The sequence below is a fragment of the Tuber melanosporum genome, assembly GCF_000151645.1.
Source record: "Tuber melanosporum whole genome shotgun sequence assembly, scaffold_162, strain Mel28".
Lineage (NCBI taxonomy): Eukaryota > Fungi > Ascomycota > Pezizomycetes > Pezizales > Tuberaceae > Tuber > Tuber melanosporum.
In genome coordinates this window covers 162472-184517 of record NW_003298822.1, presented here as the reverse complement: position 1 = coordinate 184517, position 22046 = coordinate 162472, and the positions used below count along the sequence as shown (strand labels likewise).

The window sequence follows — 22046 nt, the reverse complement described above, 5'->3', positions numbered from 1 at the left end:
ACAACTTCATGCATTTATTCAAGTTATCACAACCCCTCACTAGCCTCACAAGTACCGATAGCACAAAAAATCGATAAAGTATTTAACGGAAGGCAGTAGGGGTAATATTTGTGTGAAATTACACGAATAAACAATCTACGAAAGGCATCATCAAACATCAAACCAAGCAGAGTGACAGCACCAAAGGAAACAATGGAAAAGGGAAAAAAGATTCCAGAGAGAATTGAAGAAAAGTGGATAGCAAGAAGTAGAGAAAGAGTAAGAAATCAATATCAGGCCCATGCCATCCTCGCTTATCACCGTTAATCCCCTATCCCCAAGGAAAGAAAAAAAGAGGAAAGAAAAAAGGGTATATCAGCGAAAGACAGAGACTAAAATTTTGAAGCGATTGACTCCGGGACCAACCCAACCTTTTACTGTAAACGGAGGAGCAAACGTAAGGTGAAAATGCGAAAGGAAAAAAGAAAAAGGCCAAAGGTATCACAAAAGAAATCCAAACTCCGTCCATATGAATCTGCGGATTCGGCAAAGCATAGCTAGAGCGCCCCGGAGAACGCCCCCTCAGCATCATCACCTCTCATGATGATATTCCCCGCCAGTATCACTGGCCCATTCTTCATTCCCGCTCCAATCACCACGGCTCCCGTCATAGCTATTTCTATGACTAGCTAGAGCCGACCCCCCGCTGGCACTTGCTTCATCCCATTCTCCACCGCTAGCATCGAAGCTGCTGCGATTACTGCCCTCGCCCTCTGCGATGTCATCTTGTTCCCCCGACGCCATGTTGCCCCACTCCATATTCGCCAAGGCAGGGTATTGTTCTAAAAGAGCGCTGGGGAACACCATTCCATTGACTGGGTCCATAGAACTGGGACCCGCGATGCCCTGTTGATCGCTGGGACCGGATAGGTGGCCAAGAGTAGGGTCAAGCATTTGCCCTTGAGCAAGCATCTGGTTGCGCTGCCTTTCTGCCGTCTCTTCCTCGAGTAGTGGGCGTATACATACTCTCCCAGCTTCACTCCGGAAGTGACGGCCCAGAGCATCGGCTCTCGCAAATCTCCGGCCGCAACCCCATGCTCCTCCCGGCTTAAGGTTACCTCTACAGACGAATTTCTTCTCGCCAGAGTGGAGCCCTTCGTGGCGTTTGCGGTCGTGCTGACGGGCGAATGCTTTACCGCATATTGTGCAAACGAAAGGTCGCTCGTCAGTATGAGTGCGAAGATGTGAACGAAGATTATAGGCACGTGTAAAACGTTTGGGGCACAGTGTGCATTGGAAAGTCGCTGGGTGTTTTTGAACCCTCTTCTCGCTAGCTGCATTTCCGGGCCTTCCAGGACATGCCAGACCAAGGAAGTAATCCCTGTTTGGAAGAGAATTGGTTGAAGATCTACGCGAAATTTTCCCGGCGCTAGAAGCACTGCTAGCCGCTCCAGGACTACCAACAGGTGCCGTAACGACGTCAACAGGGCTCAACGAGTTTCTCCTTGAGCGATTCCCAACGGGGCTTTGTGAACCTGACGGAATAGCCATTGGTCGGGTAATGGGGCTACCCCCAGATGACGAGCCGGAGAATGGGTCCGATTTAGACCGTTTACGCTGAGGACCTATGGAACGATTAATATTCAATCATCGGAAATTGTCAGGGAGATTGAAACTCACTTTTTGGAGGGGGGCTAAGAGCACTGTCGTCATGAGTAAATCCTGGTTTACCGGGGAATGTGGGTTGCCTTTGTGGTGGAGCAAATATAACGTTGATCTGAGGGAAAGGTCCCTCTTCACCCGGACCAGCGCTGTCAACTCCCAGGCCATGTCCGGCGGGAGGGTGTTGTGGCTGCATAAGTCCCATGCCTTGATCCTGTGACATGGGAGGAACGTAGGAAAGGTACTGATTCTCCTGAGGCAACATGTAAGGACTATTGGAACCGCTATTCAATTGACCAGGAACCGGACTAACCCGAGGCGATACGTGAGGTGATACGTCGCGCTCGTTGAGGCTGAATTGATCCAACCCGAAGGAATCTCCACCAGGATTGAAGTCTTGGTTAGAGTTCAAGAAATCTTGCATAGACCCCTGCTGGGGGTGATTGCTTCCTTGAAGTAGGGGCGAAGAGTGTTCGGGGAATTCTGAGTTCTGAAGGAATGGACTGGCAGCAGCTGATGAGATTTCCGAGTATTCACTAGGTGTCTTGCGATGGCTGTTCCAAGTGCTCTCCTGATGTGCAAATACTGGATCCCACTCGGAGCCGGGGGAGGGGTTAGTTGGCCCTAGAGAGAGGAAAGTAGCCGAGTCGGGCTGGGATGATTGTTGCTGATTAGGATGAATATGTAACGGCGGTGTGTTGTGCTGCGAAGAATGCGCGGAGTGCGCCGAGCTAATCAAATCCGCAGGATTAATACTTCCACTGGTTAAACCCTCTTTATTTTCGTAATCGAAGAGGGCTGGATCAGTTGAGCTGGGGTATAGCGAAAAGTCGGAATAGTCCTGGCGACCGCTACTGGGGTGCTGGGACGGTGGAAGGGTAGAGGCCTGGAGATGGGGTGAGGTGCTTCGTCTAATATCCTCTAGTCGCTGTTGATCTAGGCCGTATCCAGGATATCTTTGAAAACCGGTGTAGTCTTGATCTGCGGCAGTCGGGACGTATAGTGAATCTTCGTCTGTGGAGGTAGCAAAGTGCTGGAGATTTAAGCCATCTGCCTGCCCACTCTGGCCACGATTTGTAGAGGACATTGCGATTTTATTTTATTTTTCTTAGGGTGCAAGGTGGAATGAGATCGTAGGGATTAGAGTGAGGCTTTGAGTGGGGGGGGTAGTGAAGTTTGGTGAGGGTATGAGGCTAAGCAAAGAAGCAGGCACCAATTAAAGAAACCCTCACTTAGGGCCAGTGTCCGCAATGCTTGGAATTAGGAAGAAGCCCGATCTCTCAAAGCTGGGCTTGGTTTATCGAGGTGGATAGGTATAGTACCGTGGTGAAGGTTGGCTTTGAAGGAGGCTGGTGCTTTAGATCCGATCCCGTTACTTCTCGAAGACTGCCCAAGGTATCCTAGTCTACCACAAAAACAGACGCCAGTGAGTTCGAGTGACGATATAGTTTGTGCCTCGCAAGGTCAATATCCGGTGGGTTATCGAGATGGGGCAGGGGGTTATGTTATGAGGCGTGGGAAGGAAGTGACGAGGTGGGGAATGCTACCTTTTTGTCTCGCGCAAGGAGCTTACTCGAGGTGACTTGCCCACTGAGAAGGTTCTAAGGAACACTTGCAGCTCGGGTATGTGTGGGAGAATATAGCTATTGTGGGTAGGGGTTGTTCGAGTGTGGTTGCGGGTGGTCTTCGAAGCTTGATAATGCTGATTCGGCGCAATCGATCGACAGGAACTGGAACCGCACAGCCTCTTCGTTGGACGAAAGTACAATAGTGCCCTTTTTTTTTTTTTTTTTCTCCCTAGCAGGCAGGCACGAGTTTGGTTCGGGGAGGCGGTGCCCAAGGGTTCAAGAGGTAACCCTAGAAGAATATCCACACAATAATGCTTTTTTCGATAATCTTGGAAAGAGGAAAGAGAAAAAAAGCAAGCACAGTGACGGTGGATGGATAATACTGAAGGGCGGCGTTTGCCTCAATCTACTATATTCCGAGGGCACCAAGGGAGGAGGTTGATGATTAGGATAGTGAGGGGGAGGGGTGAGGGGGTGGTACTGTACTCCAGAAGAAGCAAGGTATCGTTACCGTATTGCGCGAGTAGGATACCAAGTGATAAGTTTTGATTGATCGATTAAGTCTTTCAAGCTCCAGTAACGCCGGTGCTCGATTAACTGTAGCGGTCGGTAATAGTGATCGATAAAAGGAGGTGAAGAACGAGAGTACCGTACCGGTATCTGCGGGGTGGTGCAGGGTCTGTGTAATGGTCCCTAAGGAACAGGAATGCGGCGTCTCGCTACCAGGAGTTTTGTGTAGGAGAACGGAGATGAAGGGTGTAGTTAAGATGAATGAGAATGATTGTTTGACAATCGAGGGAGAGCTCAGTTAATGAGCGAGCTCAATAATAGGATATAGGGAGCGTAGATTAATAGGGAGGAGGGGGGCGTAAGTTAGTCAGTGAAATTTTGTTTGGTGGGAGACGATGATGGGCGATTATGATGGTGATGGTGGGGTGTTTATCACGAGCCGACAGCGGATGAAGATGAAAAGTGAATTTACAGTCAACAGGGGCGGCGGGGGAGGTTTTTTCTGCTCTAACAAAAATTTGCTGCACCTGAGGCCCCTAGGATATACGGGTACAGTAAAACACTAATACAACATTTAATATTACAGCACCGATTCATTTCATTTCATTTCACTAATCTCACTTTTAACTTCAAGCGTGGGGATAACATTCCTCTTTCTCCTGATCCTTTGTCCTTGATTCTTACTTGTACTCGAGTAGCCTTTCTTATTCTTGCTGTTTCTTCCACCACCGACTTCTTGCCTCTGATTCCCCTTGCCTCATTCTTCCACACACAACACAGTCCCCTGAAAGAAGGTGGGGTGGTGGGCTGGCGCTCATTGGGCCTTCTTGGAACCCCCCCCCCCTTCCTTCCAAAATCCTTCTATTCTTATCACGACGGTAGCCCACAACCGCCCGCTACTCTAACCCCCCCGCAGTAGATACCTTACCCACGAGGATTGTGTATGGTAATCTAGTGACAAAAGTCAATCACCTTCCGTTTTTCTTATTTGCGCAATTTCTACTGGGCTCCTGCTGCACTACTACTGTACAGGATATCCTTTCGATCCGCAGCGTCCTTTGTAGAGTGACGAGGCTTGATCATCGGATAGGAAGAAGAGAAGAAGGGAAGGGACCGGAACTCACACCTCAGTACCGCGAGAGAGTACTCGAGTATTGTACATAGTACGAGTACAGTAGGGTAGCTTTTTCTGACTCCCGCAAAATTAGAAATCACTCTATTACCGCAAGTATCGTACTACCACTTAAGATCCTGTCAGGCTATTACTCGAGTACCGCACCTGGATTATCATCCACGAAAAGTCAAACCAGCCCCAACTTACAACATCCTGGGTTGGCTTCTTCATTTCTGCTCGCTAGGCTTCTCTCAAGGCATTCCCTTCTTTCAGCCCAACCCAACCCGGCAAGATGGGATGTGCTGAAACGAAATGGGAGCGCACAAGGTGTGACAGGCACCCACACACCAGAGACTTGTCCTTGCGGGCAACCACACACACACGAATAGATCTTCAGGAGCCGTTCGTAAGTGGGCAACACTGTGTACTTTGTTCTAGAAAAGTTCGCCGTTTGTTCTTAAGGGCTGTGCAATAGCTTCCCAGCAACTTTGAACCCAAGAACTCTTATGTCGCCTGCCGGCACTGAGTCACGGGGAGGACCGGGGATCCCATGAACAAATTGTACTTGTGCTCCACAACGCAGGAGCCTAGGTCTCCTAATTAAGTTTCACAAGATCTGTTATATCCCTATTTTCTTTGATTGGGAGGTGCAATTTATGCTCTACTTTACATGTACTAGTACTGTACCAGTGACCTCAATCTCCTTAAATGCTACTATAGGCTTCAGTGGCCTTCACATCTCGATGCTCACTCCTAACCCCATGATACGAGCACCAACCGCTACGGTAGCACAGGACGCGGTACTTTAACACTCGGGGTGGGTTTAAGGTCCATGATCTTTTAGCCTCTTCTCTAGATGGCTTTTTGGCCGATATCCGGTGGGGGGTTACTCGAGTACCGGTAGCTCGAGATGAAAGCGGAACTGTGGCGTAGCTAAATATAGCATTGTTGTACAGGACGGCTATTTGTCGAGACATGATTATGCGACCAGCGACTCTGGTTGCAGCCAGGGCAGCCCTATGGAGCCGCCGCTTCTTCTTTAGTGTGTGTAATTACGGTACCGGTATTTGACAAACCGCATTACTAGGCTGAAGAGGGGAGAGAGGTGGCCATGGCAGCAAGCAAAGCAAGGGTTAGAAAGGGAACTATTACCTGCTCAGGGCCACCCTTTGGCCATTCGTCGCAATCTGCTGTGCTTATGCGTTGAGACCTTGCTAGAGAACTATTACCAGGTTTGGAGGCAGCCCTCAGACCCCTCGGTATGATACAATGTGGAGTATGATACCCAAGTACTCGAGTACTGTACAGTGCCGGTATGCCGCCTGCAGAGTGCCGAGGGACTCGGCCATTCCGGGTAGGAATGTCGTATAGTACCGGTGTGAATTCTCTCTTTTTCGGGGGAGGGTTCTGGCTTACCGGTTTGTGAGGCCCAACAATGTGTGCACGATACAACTTGCCTTCTTCACCTTTGGGTCTCCTCGTTGGGCTTGCTTATGTCCGAAAAGGGTTCAAAACGATACCAGTTGACTCAATGTTTGAACTTTGATTACGGATATGTCAGAATGTATAATCCATACGAGAAATACCTCGTCCACATAATATTGTCTTGTGGTCAAACACTTTATTCCACCTTACTCAACATATTTGTAAAGCGGAGATATCGAGTAAATCAATGATATTAGATATAGGTTGGTTAAGAACAGGACACATTCAGAAATCCTAACTACGGGTATGATATCTCCGTTAGGGTAAATATGCCGCCGTAGTAATACGGCAGGAAATATATAGTCATGATCACCTCTAGTCACTCGTTCGCTGTGCTGTGATAGGTATTATAGCAGCCACCGACCTAGGCTACTGCGCACGACGGAGAACTCCCTGGAGGTTCGGAATATCTAGATCCATCTTCCAAACCCCTAGTAACTGTATGACCCGCTACCACACTTGCACTATAAGTGCCCTGCTTGCAAGTTCAACACAAATTTTAAGGGGAGAGAAAATCCGATATAAGGTTAATGACAGCGATGCAGTCTGCCAAACTGCCCTATCCGTATTTCCTCCACACCCATCGACATAGATCTCACATTTGGGTTTACATTCCGACCGATTTTGAATCTTATATCTTTAGTGCTACCGGGGTCCAATGCCGAAGAGAAATAACAAAAAAGGTGGAGACATCGGCCTAAGCTGCGACATCGCTCTTCGGAGCCATTGATTGGAGCTGTATCTCTATTCAGCCGCTCCAGTGCTGACGGCAGAAGCTCGTGTTTCGGACGGGGGGGTAGTATTTGCCCCGAAAATACCTCTACCGTATAGTGTTATAGTAATAACAAGTCGCCACTATTTCTGTTCGGAGAATATGGTTAAATACCTCTTTATCCAGGCATATCCTAGAGGCTTGGAGAAGGTCTGATGGTAGCTTACTAGAGCCTACCCTCTCCGTGCGGTTTCCCACAGCCCAATAGCCGCCTGGCGCCCGCGTCCTGCTTATTTTCCCCATCTGCATCCCACAAACAGACGGAAGGCGCACCTACTTGCTACCGCATTAGCCAGTGGAGAGAGACATAGATAGAGTATAGAGGGTATTTATGGAGACGGGTTCATACAGGTTCGGCCCGCGATTATTTGTACCAGAATTGTAGAATCGGCATGCGTTGACAACCCCGCGATATGGCGCCCACACCGACGTGTAATTTAATTCAAGTAATAAGGGACTAAATGCGGGCCGCACGGTAAACTGACCAAGCTCTTCTGAATGAAGCTGTGAGGTACGGTACCGTACTCGGGTCTGCGAACCGTGGAAAGGTTGACCCGGAAAGCTGCGTGCCACGTCATGGATCACAGTCTGCTGGCTGATGTTTTGATGTGCCGAGCTCAACGAGAGAGAGTGTATTTTTTGGGCGAGATGGTCCAAACTGGGATTCGGCTCAGTCATCTAGAGCTCTGACTTTGCCGATGATTGAGTCGCTCCCGATCTCAGATCTCCTACGGGCGAGCTCAGGAGTTTTGTAGATCAGAATGGAGGTTCAGAGATTTACGGAGGAGATTCTCCAAACATGTCTTTCCTTTGTTATCACGGGAGTGTGCGGAGGAATGGGGGGCATGCGTGGGGAAATAGAGATAGGTGTGGTGATCTATGGAAGGATCGAGATGCATTGATTATGTTTTATTTATACCTGTCTCGACCGTTGCTGTTACTCGAGTATCATAGATTAGATGGAACAAAGGTTTTTTTACCATATCCCCCATGCTTATCCACACGCCCCCCCAGTTCCAAGTCAAACTTCTCTTATCTATTATCTACCTGCGCAATCGGGCTTCCACTTTTATCCATCGTTAAGACTTGCGAGTTCAACAGTATGGATATCATACTAATCCACAAATTGCAGATGCAAGGTTATGAAAACATTAACCGGGGGAGAAAGGGATATATTTAGGTGGTTAATATCAAATAACTGCTCCATAACTTATATCTGGGCGTCTTAATAGGGCGCTTAATTCGTTACTAGATCCGACTCTGGCCATACCACCACCGCTCACCAACCGGGGCGTATATCGGGTCATGTAGTACAAGTATAGTAATCACATCGGTATCATATTCTGCATAGAATTGCCGGTGGAGAACGTGCTTAGCCTTAAAGTCTAAATTGGCGTAATAACTGACTACAAAATAATTTCACTTCAAAAAAGGGAGGGTTAAATACCATATTGAGCTCCAAGACGCAAGTAAAGTTAGTCAATGAAAAATAGTCTCCCGGGCACTGTACAGTACTGTACTGGCCCTCAAGTATTGCTGTCGGACTAGGATGGACGGGGATTCACACGCCTACGAAACCATCCGCAGTCCCCCACGCACTATTTCTCTTCACACGATTTTCTCTCGGGAGAACAGCGTGTAAGGCAATTCGCGGACACAGCACGGTGCAGCGCTTCCCTGAGCGCTGGGCAGAGCGGAAGCATAAAGACTATCTTTAAAAAAAAACATGCCCAATTTCGGCAATCCGGTTACACCGGGACGGCGAAGCTTTCTGAGGCGCCCAAAACGGGTTTTCACAGCCCATTTGCCTAACGCATCTCAATCCAGCCTCCTGACAACTACTCAAATTGGACGTCCCAAATACCGGTACCAAGAAGTGTATTTTTGGATCATTAAGATAAGGTACTCGGATACAGTATGGCAGAGCCTGCGATGCACGGGTATCACTCTACTTTGTGTTACCTAAATGCTTAAGACATGATCGCATATCCATGACGGAGAAGATGGGTATTTAGGTACTATGTTAGGTCATTTCAGGCTTATAGCGCCCCCTCGGAAGACTGTAGTGGTGGAATCTACCATACTTATGGAGGTATCATAGCTGCAAGCATATCTTGGGGCTTTCACAAGAATGGATATAAGCTGATGGCACTTTAGATATGCTGCGAGCACAATTTCTACCATAATTCATAACACGGAAATCCATTGGCGTACTTGCCTAGAGATAGCCCCGACTCACGCTCATCTAAACCGGTTCTCAACAGCATCTCACCAGAGCTTCTCATATCTCTATAACCAAAGCATCACACCAAGAGATATCCAAACTCAAGACCAAAGCCCACTCCGACCAAACCTAAATCTCATTTACCACTTGTACACCTAAGTGCATACACCGGCGGCTACTTAAAACCGATCAGTGAGAGATGAGTACATCCTATTGGAGTGATTGTACGCACAGACAGCTATATTTAAATCAGTCCATCAAGGGTATTACATACCTGCACACATGCATGGATACTTGTGCTGGGTAGAGCAACTCAGAGGCCGAGCTAGCCCCATCGATGCATCGCAGATGTAGGACAAGAAACAAGCCCGATTCCTCCGGTTTGCTAGCCAAAAGATCCACTCGAGAAACACCTTCTCGCTCGGTATCTGGCATCCTATGAAGCGCCGGGTGGTTTTTGATTAGCTAGGCAAGGGCACCGCCCCCACTAGTTTTTAAAGTCATTGGTAAATCACGTTGCACTTTTTCTTCTTCTCCTTTTCTGGTGAAAGTGCCGCCTAGTCCCCATATGGTATCAATGTCTGAGGTATTAATATGAGGAGGAGTGACTTTCTCCTCTCTCCCTCCTTGCTCGCCAGGGAACCTACTTGCGTGTGAATACCGGTAGCTGGTAGGTTTCGATTTGCGATGGCGTACTAACAATAGTACAGACCGCAATGGGCGAGCCTTCCAGGATTGCACTCCGGCCCCTGAAAATTTCGGTAATTTGTGTCACAGATATTGGTATTATAGCGGCCAACACAAGAGCGTATGCGGGAGAGGACTTCCGGCCGCATCGAGCGAGTGATCAATTATGATATCTGAGAAGGGATGGAATGGCTCTCCAAGGCGCTTGCATAATCTTGTCGCTTGGGCTTTGGTTAATATATCTTAAAGATAGATGTGTTGTCCGTTGTCAAAGGGTTCTTTTGAAAAGCCTTCGAACAAAGTGTGTAAAGTTCGACGGCCATACGCATTTGCGCCTGGTTTAAGTGGTAATTGAAACTCTACAAATCCGCAGCATCATGCCCCTCTCAGGCCACGCTATTAGATAACAGCCTAATAAAGTGATGAGCTAAGAAATCAATGTTGTCTCACGCCTTCAACTCTCTATTTACGCTTCTCTGCCACATACCATACTAACAGCTCCGTTAGGGCAACTTGTCAGAGAGCGGCTGAATGCCACGTATGATAAGAAATGGGAATATGCGCTTGCCTTACAACATAGCTTAAATTCAAATATGCCAAGGTAGTTGCGATGTCACTACAGCCTTGCTGGTTAAGAGTGGTATTTACCTACCTTCTCTAGCCACAAGGGAGAAATCAGAGAATCCGCTGGGTGACTTAATTCACGATATATCACTCGCTTCAACCAGGAAAGCCACAAAGATTTCTGAGAACATTTCATCCCCTATCGGCCCCGCAGGACCCAGGTGTTGCAGGAAAAATTAGAAACATCTCATAGCCCGAATCCCGCCTATTGGTGGGTTGCCTTCCGAATGCATTAATGCTCAATATCTGCCGGAACGCCTGTAGCCATGGTCACACGACTTGTCAACAGCCCAGTAACCACAGGCGTCGAACATAACGTATCTAACCCAATAAAGTATGATAGGTGCATACACACAAATCTTAGGATACAGGTTAAATTGGGTAAAACCTAGTGAGTGAATTACAGAAGAACAAAGCTAATACACTCCTCGGAACAGAAAGTAGATCCGAGAGTAACGTAAAAGATAAGCAATTAGAGTGGGTAAAGATAGATGTGCTTGCTGCTTAGGGGAAAACTAATAGGAGCTTGTAAATATCATAAGTGTCAGAAGAAGGCTAGTCTTTTGTTAAAAAAGTAGTTGACTTGTTATTCCAAGTGCACGTTTAGAAGTTAGTGCTAGTAGTAATTTTCTGGGAAGGTTACAAGAAACCATGTCACCTGCTAAACGGCTCTTTTGAACGAATTGGGCGTAATATACGATAACCTATTTGAAATAAGAGGAATCATGGTTATCTAACCATAGTTACTCCAAGAATATAAAAGTGCTTCTCTTCATTCCTCAACCCCCCTATTATTTATGATACATTTTATTCTTCCTGTATTTCTATTTTCTTTATATGAATGCATTCCTGGGAAAAAGGAATGTACTTCCCAATTGCTACAGAACAAGCCGGATAATTCCGAGCCCTCAGTACCCAATAGAGCAGTCTTTGACCTCCCCAGAACACTCTTAAATTCAAAATTGGAGCGATATTGAGCATGACATTATGACTTTATAACACATCCTACTATAGATTAATGTATCAGGCTAGTACCTATTTTCCCATCTTCTCAGCATATATTGAAAGATTACAGTGTATCCAGTTCTAAGCCTATGTTCAAGTTAATTGCCTGTTAAGTTACATCTGTTTAAAATTTACTGAATAAGTAGGCACTCTGATAGTTACACTATACTTCAGGAAAAAAAAAAAGCTTATAGCACCTCCGAAATGGATCTGAAAATCGAGTTCCTCAGACAACCCTATCGTTACAAGTACTGAGCTAGCCAGAATTTTTGAGAAGATCGGCAGCTCAGAGGGCTCGGACTCAAGTACCAGACTGATACTGGGCAGATGTAGCATGGGACTGATTATTTTTTTCCCTACTTTCCTTTATAAAGTTTAAATGAATATGGAGGCAAAACTGGTGCTTCGGTGCAGGGGATTGGGTAATCCAGGATTTGGAACTTTTAAAGTCTTTTAAAGAGAGTAGTAAGAGCTGGCGTTCACAAATATCAGAATGCAACTACTCTGGCATCCTAACCCCCCCGACCCCCCCGTCTTTCCCAACATGTCACCTACATGATTCCCGAGGTTCCTTGTTATTGTATCTGCCTTGCTCGATTTTCCCTTCCATGTCCGAGTATTGTACCTGTACCCACTATGAGACTGCAAATGGGGAAGGCAAATCTTGGTTGAGAAACAAGTCCGGGCACGGTCGTGTACTGCAGTTGCAGCAAAAATTAGGTTACAGCCCTGTCCTCCGGAGGAAAAACAAAGTCACACCGTGGTACAACTGTTACAACAAAGCAGCCACCATCGCTCAACAATCAATCAGTCAAACTAACCACCCCAACGACAACAACCCGCCGACTCACCACCGCCAAACTTCGGCTTGAACCTCAACGGCCAGAAAACAACAAGGTACGCCATCTTCTAAAGGTCGAGGAGAAAGAAGGAAAAACTCACCGGCTGACTGGGCGCAAAGTTTCGCAAAACAAAACGCAATCATGGGTAAAGTCCATGGATCACTCGCTCGTGCCGGTAAAGTCAAGTCTCAGACTCCCAAGGTTTGTCCCCCTCTTTTCGCCAGCACCAACCGAAGAGTTCGCAACTAACAATATACAGGTTGAGCCCCAAGAAAAGCCCAAGCAGCCCAAGGGCCGTGCTAAGAAGAGAATTCTGTAATCACCCACTGCCCCCTTCGCTATATTCCTTCGGCAAAAGCTAACAACTGGGATGAAACAGCTACACCCGTCGATTCGTCAATGTTACCATGACCGGCGGAAAGAGAAAGATGAACCCCAACCCGGGAACTTAGAGAGTCAGAGCGAATAAGAGGGGTAACGAAAGCGGCCCAAAAAAACCAAAACCCGAAACAAAAAAATGTATACTCTTCTGGGAATTTAATCTTTTTTCTTTGGGATACGATCGGTGTTCTTTCACTTTTTCTCCATCATGGGATTTACGGGTTATGATACGGGATTTTAGGGGTTTGGTGAATGGTTGGATGATTGGATGACTGGATCGATTGACAGATGGTGGTGGGAGTGGCGATTTTTCGTGATATTAGAGATGGAAGCCATATGACGGACCCTTTTATTGTTGCAGGTCGTTCTTCGCCCTCCTATCGGGTATCATTGGGCTCCTTTCCGCCACCTTTACTACCGTTACAAAGCCGCAGTCTGATATTAATGTTTTAGTGTTTGTGTTCTGTTTCATGGCCTATAGAATTGTGCGTGCTAGTTAGCCTTGGTAGAAATTTAGGCAGGCCACTGCCATAAAGCTATATTAAATTGACTGTACTACAATACCGTCCGGATATCTGACGGTCTACTCACAACAATAAGCCCGAGCAGTACCATCTGCTAGAGTAATAAGCATCCCAAAAACGATGGTACCCGATAGATATATCAAGGCCATCCATCTATCTGGCCACACAGTCAACCATGTCATATCAATCGAATAAGGTACCATCTGTTACCCCACGCTCAAATAGAGCTTACCCCTGACCCATCCCACCCTCAATTTCCTTAAAGTGGAAGAAATAGAAAAGAAGAGAAAATTACCGAGAAACAGGATTAGAGAAAGACAAAAAGGAATACCCCAATGACCTAATAGCTCCAGTTCCCAGATCCAAGAAAAAACGCTACGTAGTAGAAAGAGCCCGGTAAGATAGAACCGCAAAGCGACAAACCGAGGATGATAAAAAAAAAAAAAAAACCCCTAGGACCACAACTAAGGGAAGGGAAAAATAAAATAAAAAACCGTTGTTGATACAGCAAGACCCCTTGTACAGTTTTTCCGCCATTGATGTAGATCACAAAACACCAGCAATGGCGACATGATGTTATATTTTCTCCTCCGGTTTATACATGTTCTGGGCAAGTACCTTGTTCATAGTACTGTTTGCGACAAATTAGAATGAAGCTTGTCGGTCTGGTATTTGTGTAGAACTCGACTTACAACATGTGTATTTTGTTACCAAAGATTGGCTTCATGGAATCATCGCAAAGAATGTAACGCTTATCTTCAGGGTCCTGGAGATTGCGCTCCTTGACGTACGCCCAAATACGTTTTACTGTTTCCGGACGTGAGAGCTTGGGGACCGTCAGCCTGAGAAAACACCCTACGGGATGTGGGGTGAGAGTAGGGGGTAAGGTAGATACCATGGTTTCGCCCAAGAGGCCCGACAGAGGTTCCGAGAGGATCAATGGAGCCTGTGGTAGGTTAGAAGTGGGCTGTAAAGGGACTAGAGTCCTTACCATGAAAGGACTATTGGGGTTAGCCTTTCTCTTCTTTTTTGCTGGCCTCTCACCGCCGGAGCGATCAGATTTGACTTTTACGTCGCTCATCTTGGATTTGCGGACCTTTGGAGCGGGTTTTACTGACTTCTTCTTGGTGGATCTAGAAGGGCGACCGCTATTCCATTGAGCGTGGAGCTCAGCAGCTAGTCTTGCGTCCTCATCAACGACGGACTTGCTCCTGTTAGAGGGAGTGACCGAGTACTCATGTTTAACAGCATTCTCAAAGTCTACCGCAGTAGAGAAACCATCCTCGAAGACCTCTCCCTTGACTTCCGGTTCGTACTTGTCTTCATCTTCCCCTTCGGCATCCTCCTCCTGCTTAACCCCGTTGTCAAACTCCCGCTGAGCGAGAACGTTTTCGAAGCGATCAGCGATTAAAATGTCAATTTGCTTCTGCATTCAAGAGTCAGCACGTGCACGGCTAATGCAATAGCGGAGGTCAATTCAAGCCTTTTGAAAAGTAACATCGTAGCCAACTTTAGTTTGTAGGCCATTGCGGACTTTTTTGACGGAGACAGTTGTCAGGTCAGACTCAAAAAGAATAGCATCGATAATCGGTATAAACTGATGACGGTAACAGCGGAAAACGCCTAATGTTAGACAACTCATCATGCACTAATACCAGCCCGCCAGCCGAATTGGAATGAGTGGATCATTACCGTCGAAACATCTTCATCGGACACTAATAATTCAAGATACTGTCAGCGCGAACAAATACCGAAGGATGTATAGGCACCGGAACTGGATACACAGATTGCTGGAGGGAAAGAGAGAGATACGGAATGGAATGGAAAGAGAGAAATGTAGGAGAGGGATGAAGTACATGCGGAGGAAGCCATGATTGGATGTACACGACGGCAGCTGCAACGGGTGTTATTATGACGGTTGAGTGGGGGATATCAGTGGGCAAGGCGCATAAATAGGGGAAGGGGCGATCGAACAGCAGCTGTAGGAGAAGGATGGAGCAGGAAGGGGAGGAGTGGAGTGGAGGCTGGGACTGAGGCCGGGCACAGTGTTCTTGAACGAGGTTAGGGTTTCCTTATAGCTGACTTATGAGGAATCGCAAGTGCAAAATAGAGTAGGGTAGAAAGTAAAGTTCTAACAGCGCTGGTTGGCTGGGGTGTGAAACTTCATGCGAGATAAAACTACTCGTAGTCTATTATAGGAAAAAATGTTTAGAAGTTGGCGAACAAGAAGGGTCAAGAGAAGACGATGTCGAAGTTGAAGGGGAAGAAAAATGGAGAATTCCGTGTTCGGGCTAGGCGATGACAGCAAAACTGGGGTTTGGTTGTTAGGTGGCTGGTGCCCACACGTGACCGTGCCTCGAGGGCCTCACTTTGGAATGTTATCAAGATCTACCGGAAGGAGAAGCCTGACACAATATCTAATACAGTGGTATCAATAGGATTCTGGGATCCACGGGCAGATTGTCATATAATATTGTTAAGAGGAAAGCCAGATATAAACAGTGATGCATCTCCAAATTAGAGTTTCAGCTTTTGCCCTGTCTTGGGATCAAGCTCCACAATTTGATCAATCCCGTCATATTCTGGTAGTTCGAGATCATATTTTTGGGCGATATCAGGTGAAACAAACCTGAAGAATGTTAGAAAAATGCAAGTTGAAGCAAATGCTGATATACCTTCCGCCCAGGAAATGCCTGCCATGAAAGAACTTTGCCAATGGTTTTGGTGCTGTTAAACTCACTAGAGCAGTTGGATAAAAACCCTGCCCAGGCCCTTCGTTTGGAGGTCCGTTTTCGATATCCCACGAAGAAGGTGCATCAATAGAGGTCACCGGAATAGTAGTTTCCTTCAGAGCTCTGATTACCGCCGGGAAGGGTTCTCGGACCTCTCCCGAAAAACTAAATCCTGTGGAAGCTATTAGTGATGCCCCGGGATCTCGGCTAGTTGATATACCAAAGATCGCATCAACAACATGACTTGTGTCTTTTAAGGCCCCACCAAAGTCTTCGGTGAAAGGCACGCCAAGGTTCTTTAGTTGTGTTGTGAGTCGTTGGTAGAGTTCGTTTTTAGATTGCTTGGGGTAGTAGACTGTTGGTTGGTAGTCATAATGCCACAGATGGCGTGCAGCGACCAGGCTATCACCACCTGCAGCTTGTCAGCTCTTGAGTACCGTATTTTTTTATCGGTTCCTGGATGGAAGAGAACCATTATTTCCACTACCGTACACATCAGCTTTCGCCACACTAACCCGGGCGCAAGACTTACGGTCCACAAGCAATAAGGATCTTTTTCCCTTTTCTTGGAGGATGAAGTCTATAGACTTTACGGGGTTTTTTTAGCCTTCCAAAATTTCAATGTTTGTTAGTGGCAATACCGGCTTGAGATACAGATAATCTGAACCCAAGATGTCAGTATCTTGTAAACTAAACCCTAGATAAGTATTTGGGGTTACAGCTTACCCAGCTAGTTCCATAAGCTGGTCGATGGAAAAGGCTCCTGTGCTCATAAGTTCTTTGTCTAAGGCAGCGGTACTCTTGGCGGATAGAGTCTAGTGCCCGCATTAGCAGACCCTAGCTGAGGATCTTGGGCGGGAGTCAAACCTTGAAAGCCATTTCCCTAGTAATTTGTCGATTGAAACGCTTCTACTTGTGGATGGCTGAGCTTATAAAAGAGGTGAGAGTCTCGAGATGCTATACCTGACCTACTATGGAATCGGTGCCAAGTGTTGTTTCGGTGGGGAAAGTAGGGTTGACGTCATGTTCCGGGTATTCGATAGCTCAGGGCTCATTGCGAGAGACAGCAAGTGGGGTTCACAAAGCTCAAGTACGGTATGATAGTTAGAGAAACGAAACGGAAACTTAACAACAATGATGAAAATTTTCACTTCGACAATTAATTATGCTGGAATAGGTGTTCCCAGATCACACTTAGCCCTGAGGCTCTTTGCTATCGTGTGACCTCGCTTATCGTCTGGAAATCTTATCAGATTGAATGTAGGGTTTGCCCTAGCCACTTTGACTGCCCGCGCACACACATTCCCACGAGCGGAACCCACCGCCAGACATTCTCCCACGAAAGTAAAAATTACCACGCCATCAACAACCTCTAACCAACAGCTTATCGCCAGACGACCGACGACATGGGTGCCCTTAAGTACGTTGAAGAAATCCACAAGAAGAAGCAGTCGGATATTCTCCGCTTCTTGCTTCGTGTTCGCTGCTGGGAATTGAGGTCCTTGAGTGCGTTTGAATTCGGAATTACTGGACGATGAGGTCAATTGCTAATGAGTTGTCGGAAAATTACAGATGTCATTCACCGTGCCTCCCGCCCTTCTCGTCCTGATAAGGCCCGTCGTCTGGGGTACAAGGCTAAGCAAGGCTATGTCATTTATCGTATCCGTGTCCGACGTGGAGGTCGCAAGAGGCCCGCTCCTAAGGGTGCTACCTACGGGTAAGGGGGTTCGAAATTTCGAATTGGGGTATATAGCTGATGGCAATCTTGATAATAGTAAGCCCACCAACCAGGGAATCAACCAGTTGAAGTATCAGCGCTCTCTCCGTTCCACTGCCGAGGAGCGTGTCGGCCGCCGTTGTGCAAACTTGCGCGTCTTGAGTACGGCCTCACCTCTTCAATCCACCTAATATAGGAAACTAACCATTTTATGACAGACTCCTACTGGATAAACCAGGACTCCACCTACAAATACTTTGAAGTCATCCTTGTCGACCCCCAACACAAGGCCATCCGCCGTGATGCCCGCATCAACTGGATCACCAAGCCGGTCCACAAGCACCGCGAGTCCCGTGGGTTGACCGCTACCGGCAAGAAGAGCCGTGGCCTCAACAAGGGTCACCGCTACAACAAGACGACTGCTGGTCGCAGGAAGACTTGGAAGAGACTCAACACCGAGAGCTACTGGAGATACCGTTAGTGCGTTGTTGTGTTTCTGGGGGGGTTTTATGCTTTTTTATCGATTCTTTTTTACAGCAATCTAAATTATTTGCTGGGTGTTTGGGTTTTCCCTAATGACTAAGGTTCAGCTGGATTAGTCCGGGCATGAAGATGTGAATTTGACCAAACTATAATGAGGCCGTTGTGAAGTGATTGGGCGCCTGGTACAATATTTGCTGAGCTAGAAAAATTTCCTAGGGAGATGGTTTTGATATCCTAATGGGCCGCTAATGTTAGAATATTCGGACCGCTTCTATAGCCCACTTAAAGTCACCAATCGACTCCCTGAATATGAACATTTGGGTTCCTCGAGCCGGCTTCCTCTAGATTCTTTGGAAACCACCGGTAGTCATATCTATGTCCAATATGAAGTTACTGTTATCGCCTCTTACACAGCCTTCAACCAGATGCTTCCAGGTTCACAATTCATCACTACAAATCACTCGCGTCTTAAAATTCTACCCAAGTACACCCTCCAGATACCCCGTACTACCGCCACCCAACCTCAACCACCCTCCCGCTAACGCTCTCAGGACTCATCAGCGTCAGCCCCGCCGCCTTCTGCGCCCTCCCAATGACCTCTTCGATATGTGCCCCGTTCATCCCCATCTTCACCAAGCCCGCCAACACAACACCCAAATACGTGTCACCCACACCATTAACACTGATGATATTCTCCTGCGATATCACCTCTGCCGGGAAATGCCTTACCATAACTCCTGCCACAGAACCCGCGCCCTGGGAGGCAATTGTTCCGGGAGGTAGGGCTGCGGAGGTGAAAGAAGTCGCTAGAGGAAGAAGCTGCACAAGCACAACCCCGTCCACGCCGAGCTTAACCATGATACCGGAGAAGTACGGCGACAGGTGCACCGCAGACTGAATTATCCCACCTTCCAGCAGGTTTGTGCTCAAGCGAGTGGGGAGTTGGGCTACACCTGTGGCGCATTAGCTGCTAAAGATGAGCAGCAGGGGAGGAGGTACTATTAAAATATATCGAATCGATATTGATGTCACATACGACACGCCACCAGTCCTCCCGCTCGAACATCCCGATTTCGCGAGCGTGGGCGAACATGGCTGTTAGTTCGTGGGTGTTTGGAGTTGTCAGTGATACCGTGGAGGTAGATGGGTATATTGGGAGAGTGGGGGAGAGGATGCGGGTGGATTTTGAAGGTGAGGTTGGTTCGAATGCTACTATTCGCCGCCACCATCAGCAAATGCTGCTCCTAGCGGTGGGGGGGCGGATGAGTAAAACATGGGATATCAAGCCCAGCAGCAGCCCTAACCACCCCCGCCAATCCCTCCACTGACAAATTCCCGTCAACACAGACGACCTTCACACCCTTGGCTATCGCCCCCCGAGCCAAAGTGCCCATCTCCGCGCTTTCAAAAACACGCATATCCGCCCCCGCGACGAATAGTTCCCCAGAGGAATTATTAATCGCGACGTACCTCGCCGTGACCCCGCCATCAATCTTCTTCACGCCACTAATGTCCATGCCTAACGCTTGGAGTCTCTCAAGAGCCCAGGTCCCGGCTAGGTCTTTGCCAACGGCGGATACCAGGCGGGCGTTTGCGCCGGCGAGGTGTGCTGCCAGGGCGACGTTCTTGCCGACGCCGCCAAGGGTTTCGGTTGTTGCTACCGGGTTGGAGGTGTGCAGTTGAGGGAGCTTGGTGGTGGTTTTGAGGGTTTGATCAATCGCTAGGCTGCCAATTACTAGGATTTCTGGGACTGTGATGGTGGTGGGTGACTGATCGACGGCAGTAGGCGGAAGAGCTGGAGGGGGAGTCACCGGCGGTATGAAATTTGAAGTGGAAGCAACAGAGGGGAGAGGTCTATGTACAAAATAGTGTTGTGAGCCTTAATACATGAAATTCTCAAAACAAAAACAAAGCGAAGTAAATCAAGAGGTGTCTATAACCCTTCTTCTCCTTTTTCAAATCTCACAAGTTCCTGCGCCACCTGGGTCCCCATTCTCGCGTTATTCAGGACGAGTGCTATATTCGCGGGTAGCGAGGCGCCCTTTGTGACTTCCTTGATTTCGTTAAGGATGTAGGGCGTCTGGTCTTTTCCGAAGACCCCTTCATGGCGAGCTTTTTCCACAGCCTCGGAAATAACCTTGTTGATGTCCTTTTCCGGAATTTCGGATTCTTCGGGGATAGGGTTGCAGAATAGTTGACCGGAGGATAAGCCCATCGCATGGCTTGCGTCTGGCGTCATTGTTAGCTAGAGGTATAGTAATAGTACGATAGGGAACACGCATATAACGCCAGCAGCGTCCCCGGGACTCTCCAGGATATTCGGACTGATGATGTGACTCTCCCGGCTGTAGAAGGCCGGAACCATGACCTTGGTCCCGGCCCTACCAAATGTACCGACAAATACCCCCTGGGTCTCTAATACCTCAAAGGTGTTCTCCAAGTCCAAGAAAGCCTTTGAGCCAGCAGAAATAACCGCAACATTTGTCCTCCCCAACTCCATCAAGTCCGCAGATACATCCATTGGGTTTGGATACCCCCTATGCACTCCCCCCAGCCCTCCCGTCGCAAATACTTTAATACCCGCCATATGGGCGAGTAGCATAGTCCCCGCAATCGTTGTCCCGCCGTTGTACGCCGTTTTATGTCTCTACCGTCCCACCCAATGCTGAATTAGCCATGCCACGGTATATCCAGGGTTAGGGTTCCCGGGTTGCAAGCACACCATCCCCACGACAAACGGCAGATCTCGACGAGACACTTTAACAGTGGTCTTCTGTCCCGCGGTAGACGCTAGGCACTCTAGTTCCGGCTGGGAAAATCCCACACGGGCGATCCCGTCTAGGATCCCGATGGTTGCGGGAACAGCACCGCCCTCGCGTATGGCGGCTTCAACTTTGATGGCTAGGTCCACGTTGTCTGGGTATGGGAAGCCTATGATTTTTAGCCATGTGAAAAGGGGTGGGAGAAGGAAGTTATTAGGCACCATGTGTGTAGATGGCTGTCTCTAATGCTACGACGGGGGTCTTTGATGTTAGTGCCCCACGTACCTCCTCCGAGATTTGAACGAATTTGTTGAGTTTTGGGGCTTTAGAATAGCTGCGGGGATTGCAGCTGGCTGGAAGAATGGGGTGGATTCGTGGGAAATGGCGGGGGAGACGGGATACAGGGGACATCGTGCCGTTGTGGTATCACGTAAAGAACCGGGAAGCGGGACATCACCAGGAAGCTGGACAATACAACAAAATTTTAAAAGTGGCCATAACTCCACCATTTCTCAACCAAATTGGATAAAATAAAAAGGAATAAATACAAAAAGGGTATGGGGAGGTATCTGTGAATTAAAATTAATAAAAATAAAAAACAATGCTAATGTAATGTTCCTAAGTCCCTATTAATATATAGCAATGGTCAATGATATCTTTTCTTGATATATATATATCTTCTTCCTTCAATAGTTCTTAGTCCCTTTGGCCTACATTACCTACACTTGCTTGGATAACACCTGTTATCTTGACATATTGTTAGGAATACCAGGATCTGATACCTAGAAATCACTCTAAGTAGGGTAACCTCACCCGGAATCAGAATTACTGGTCTCCAACACCCCCCTCCAGCCCCCTAACGGGGCCCGCATGTCATCATACATATCAATCTCAATCTCAGTTGCATCCTGTGACTATATTACCACAGAATTGAAGGTGTCAGATTAATATTGTATACGTTACTGCCATCTATCT

At 47.6% G+C, this 22046-nt stretch overlaps 6 protein-coding genes; 2 read left to right on the top strand and 4 right to left on the bottom strand.

Annotated features, from left to right (window-relative positions):
• Position 1: 1 nt before the first annotated feature.
• GSTUM_00003205001 (uncharacterized protein) lies at positions 2-2728 on the bottom strand (the record flags this gene model as incomplete). XM_002836849.2 has 2 exons in its annotated part: positions 2-1604; positions 1660-2728. The coding sequence occupies 2 exons, from the start codon at positions 2726-2728 to the stop codon at positions 571-573; spliced, it is 2103 nt and encodes a 700-aa protein (XP_002836895.1). The 3' UTR covers positions 2-570.
• A 9726-nt stretch (positions 2729-12454) lies between these two features.
• Positions 12455-13029, top strand: GSTUM_00003203001 (40S ribosomal protein S30). XM_002836848.2 has 4 exons: positions 12455-12527; positions 12592-12673; positions 12732-12787; positions 12852-13029. Exons 2-4 carry the CDS (start codon positions 12614-12616, stop codon positions 12922-12924), a joined length of 189 nt encoding a protein of 62 aa, XP_002836894.1. The 5' UTR covers positions 12455-12527; positions 12592-12613; the 3' UTR covers positions 12925-13029.
• Positions 13030-14065: 1036 nt separating this feature from the next.
• GSTUM_00003201001 (uncharacterized protein) lies at positions 14066-15249 on the bottom strand (the record flags this gene model as incomplete). Its single annotated transcript, XM_002836847.1, has 7 exons — positions 14066-14203; positions 14273-14323; positions 14369-14558; positions 14613-14803; positions 14876-14974; positions 15070-15092; positions 15234-15249. The coding sequence occupies 7 exons, from the start codon at positions 15247-15249 to the stop codon at positions 14066-14068; spliced, it is 708 nt and encodes a 235-aa protein (XP_002836893.1).
• A 132-nt stretch (positions 15250-15381) lies between these two features.
• Positions 15382-16937, bottom strand: GSTUM_00003200001 (uncharacterized protein; the record flags this gene model as incomplete). XM_002836846.2 has 6 exons in its annotated part: positions 15382-16006; positions 16053-16281; positions 16330-16527; positions 16638-16669; positions 16703-16716; positions 16836-16937. The coding sequence occupies 6 exons, from the start codon at positions 16935-16937 to the stop codon at positions 15895-15897; spliced, it is 687 nt and encodes a 228-aa protein (XP_002836892.1). The 3' UTR covers positions 15382-15894.
• Positions 16938-17451: 514 nt separating this feature from the next.
• Positions 17452-18480, top strand: GSTUM_00003199001 (60S ribosomal protein L15). XM_002836845.2 has 4 exons: positions 17452-17615; positions 17682-17826; positions 17885-17988; positions 18045-18480. The coding sequence occupies exons 1-4, from the start codon at positions 17516-17518 to the stop codon at positions 18305-18307; spliced, it is 612 nt and encodes a 203-aa protein (XP_002836891.1). The 5' UTR covers positions 17452-17515; the 3' UTR covers positions 18308-18480.
• Positions 18481-18760: 280 nt separating this feature from the next.
• GSTUM_00003198001 (uncharacterized protein) lies at positions 18761-21482 on the bottom strand (the record flags this gene model as incomplete). XM_002836844.2 has 7 exons in its annotated part: positions 18761-19256; positions 19309-19521; positions 19583-20163; positions 20250-20554; positions 20597-20956; positions 21032-21240; positions 21293-21482. The coding sequence occupies 7 exons, from the start codon at positions 21480-21482 to the stop codon at positions 18817-18819; spliced, it is 2298 nt and encodes a 765-aa protein (XP_002836890.1). The 3' UTR covers positions 18761-18816.
• Between the last annotated feature and the right edge of the window lie 564 nt (positions 21483-22046).

What these genes read in the sequence shown, in the direction of transcription:
- GSTUM_00003203001 (XM_002836848.2), top strand. Translation starts at nt 12,614, where the DNA reads ATGGGTAAAGTCCATGGATCACTCGCTCGTGCCGGTAAAGTCAAGTCT. An exon ending in TCAAGTCTCAGACTCCCAAG is followed by an intron (nt 12,674 to 12,731) that starts GTTTGTCCCCCT and finishes AACAATATACAG; the next exon opens with GTTGAGCCCCAAGAAAAGCC. An exon ending in CGTGCTAAGAAGAGAATTCT is followed by an intron (nt 12,788 to 12,851) that starts GTAATCACCCAC and finishes GGGATGAAACAG; the next exon opens with CTACACCCGTCGATTCGTCA.
- GSTUM_00003199001 (XM_002836845.2), top strand. Translation starts at nt 17,516, where the DNA reads ATGGGTGCCCTTAAGTACGTTGAAGAAATCCACAAGAAGAAGCAGTCG. An exon ending in CTGGGAATTGAGGTCCTTGA is followed by an intron (nt 17,616 to 17,681) that starts GTGCGTTTGAAT and finishes GGAAAATTACAG; the next exon opens with ATGTCATTCACCGTGCCTCC. An exon ending in TGCAAACTTGCGCGTCTTGA is followed by an intron (nt 17,989 to 18,044) that starts GTACGGCCTCAC and finishes ATTTTATGACAG; the next exon opens with ACTCCTACTGGATAAACCAG.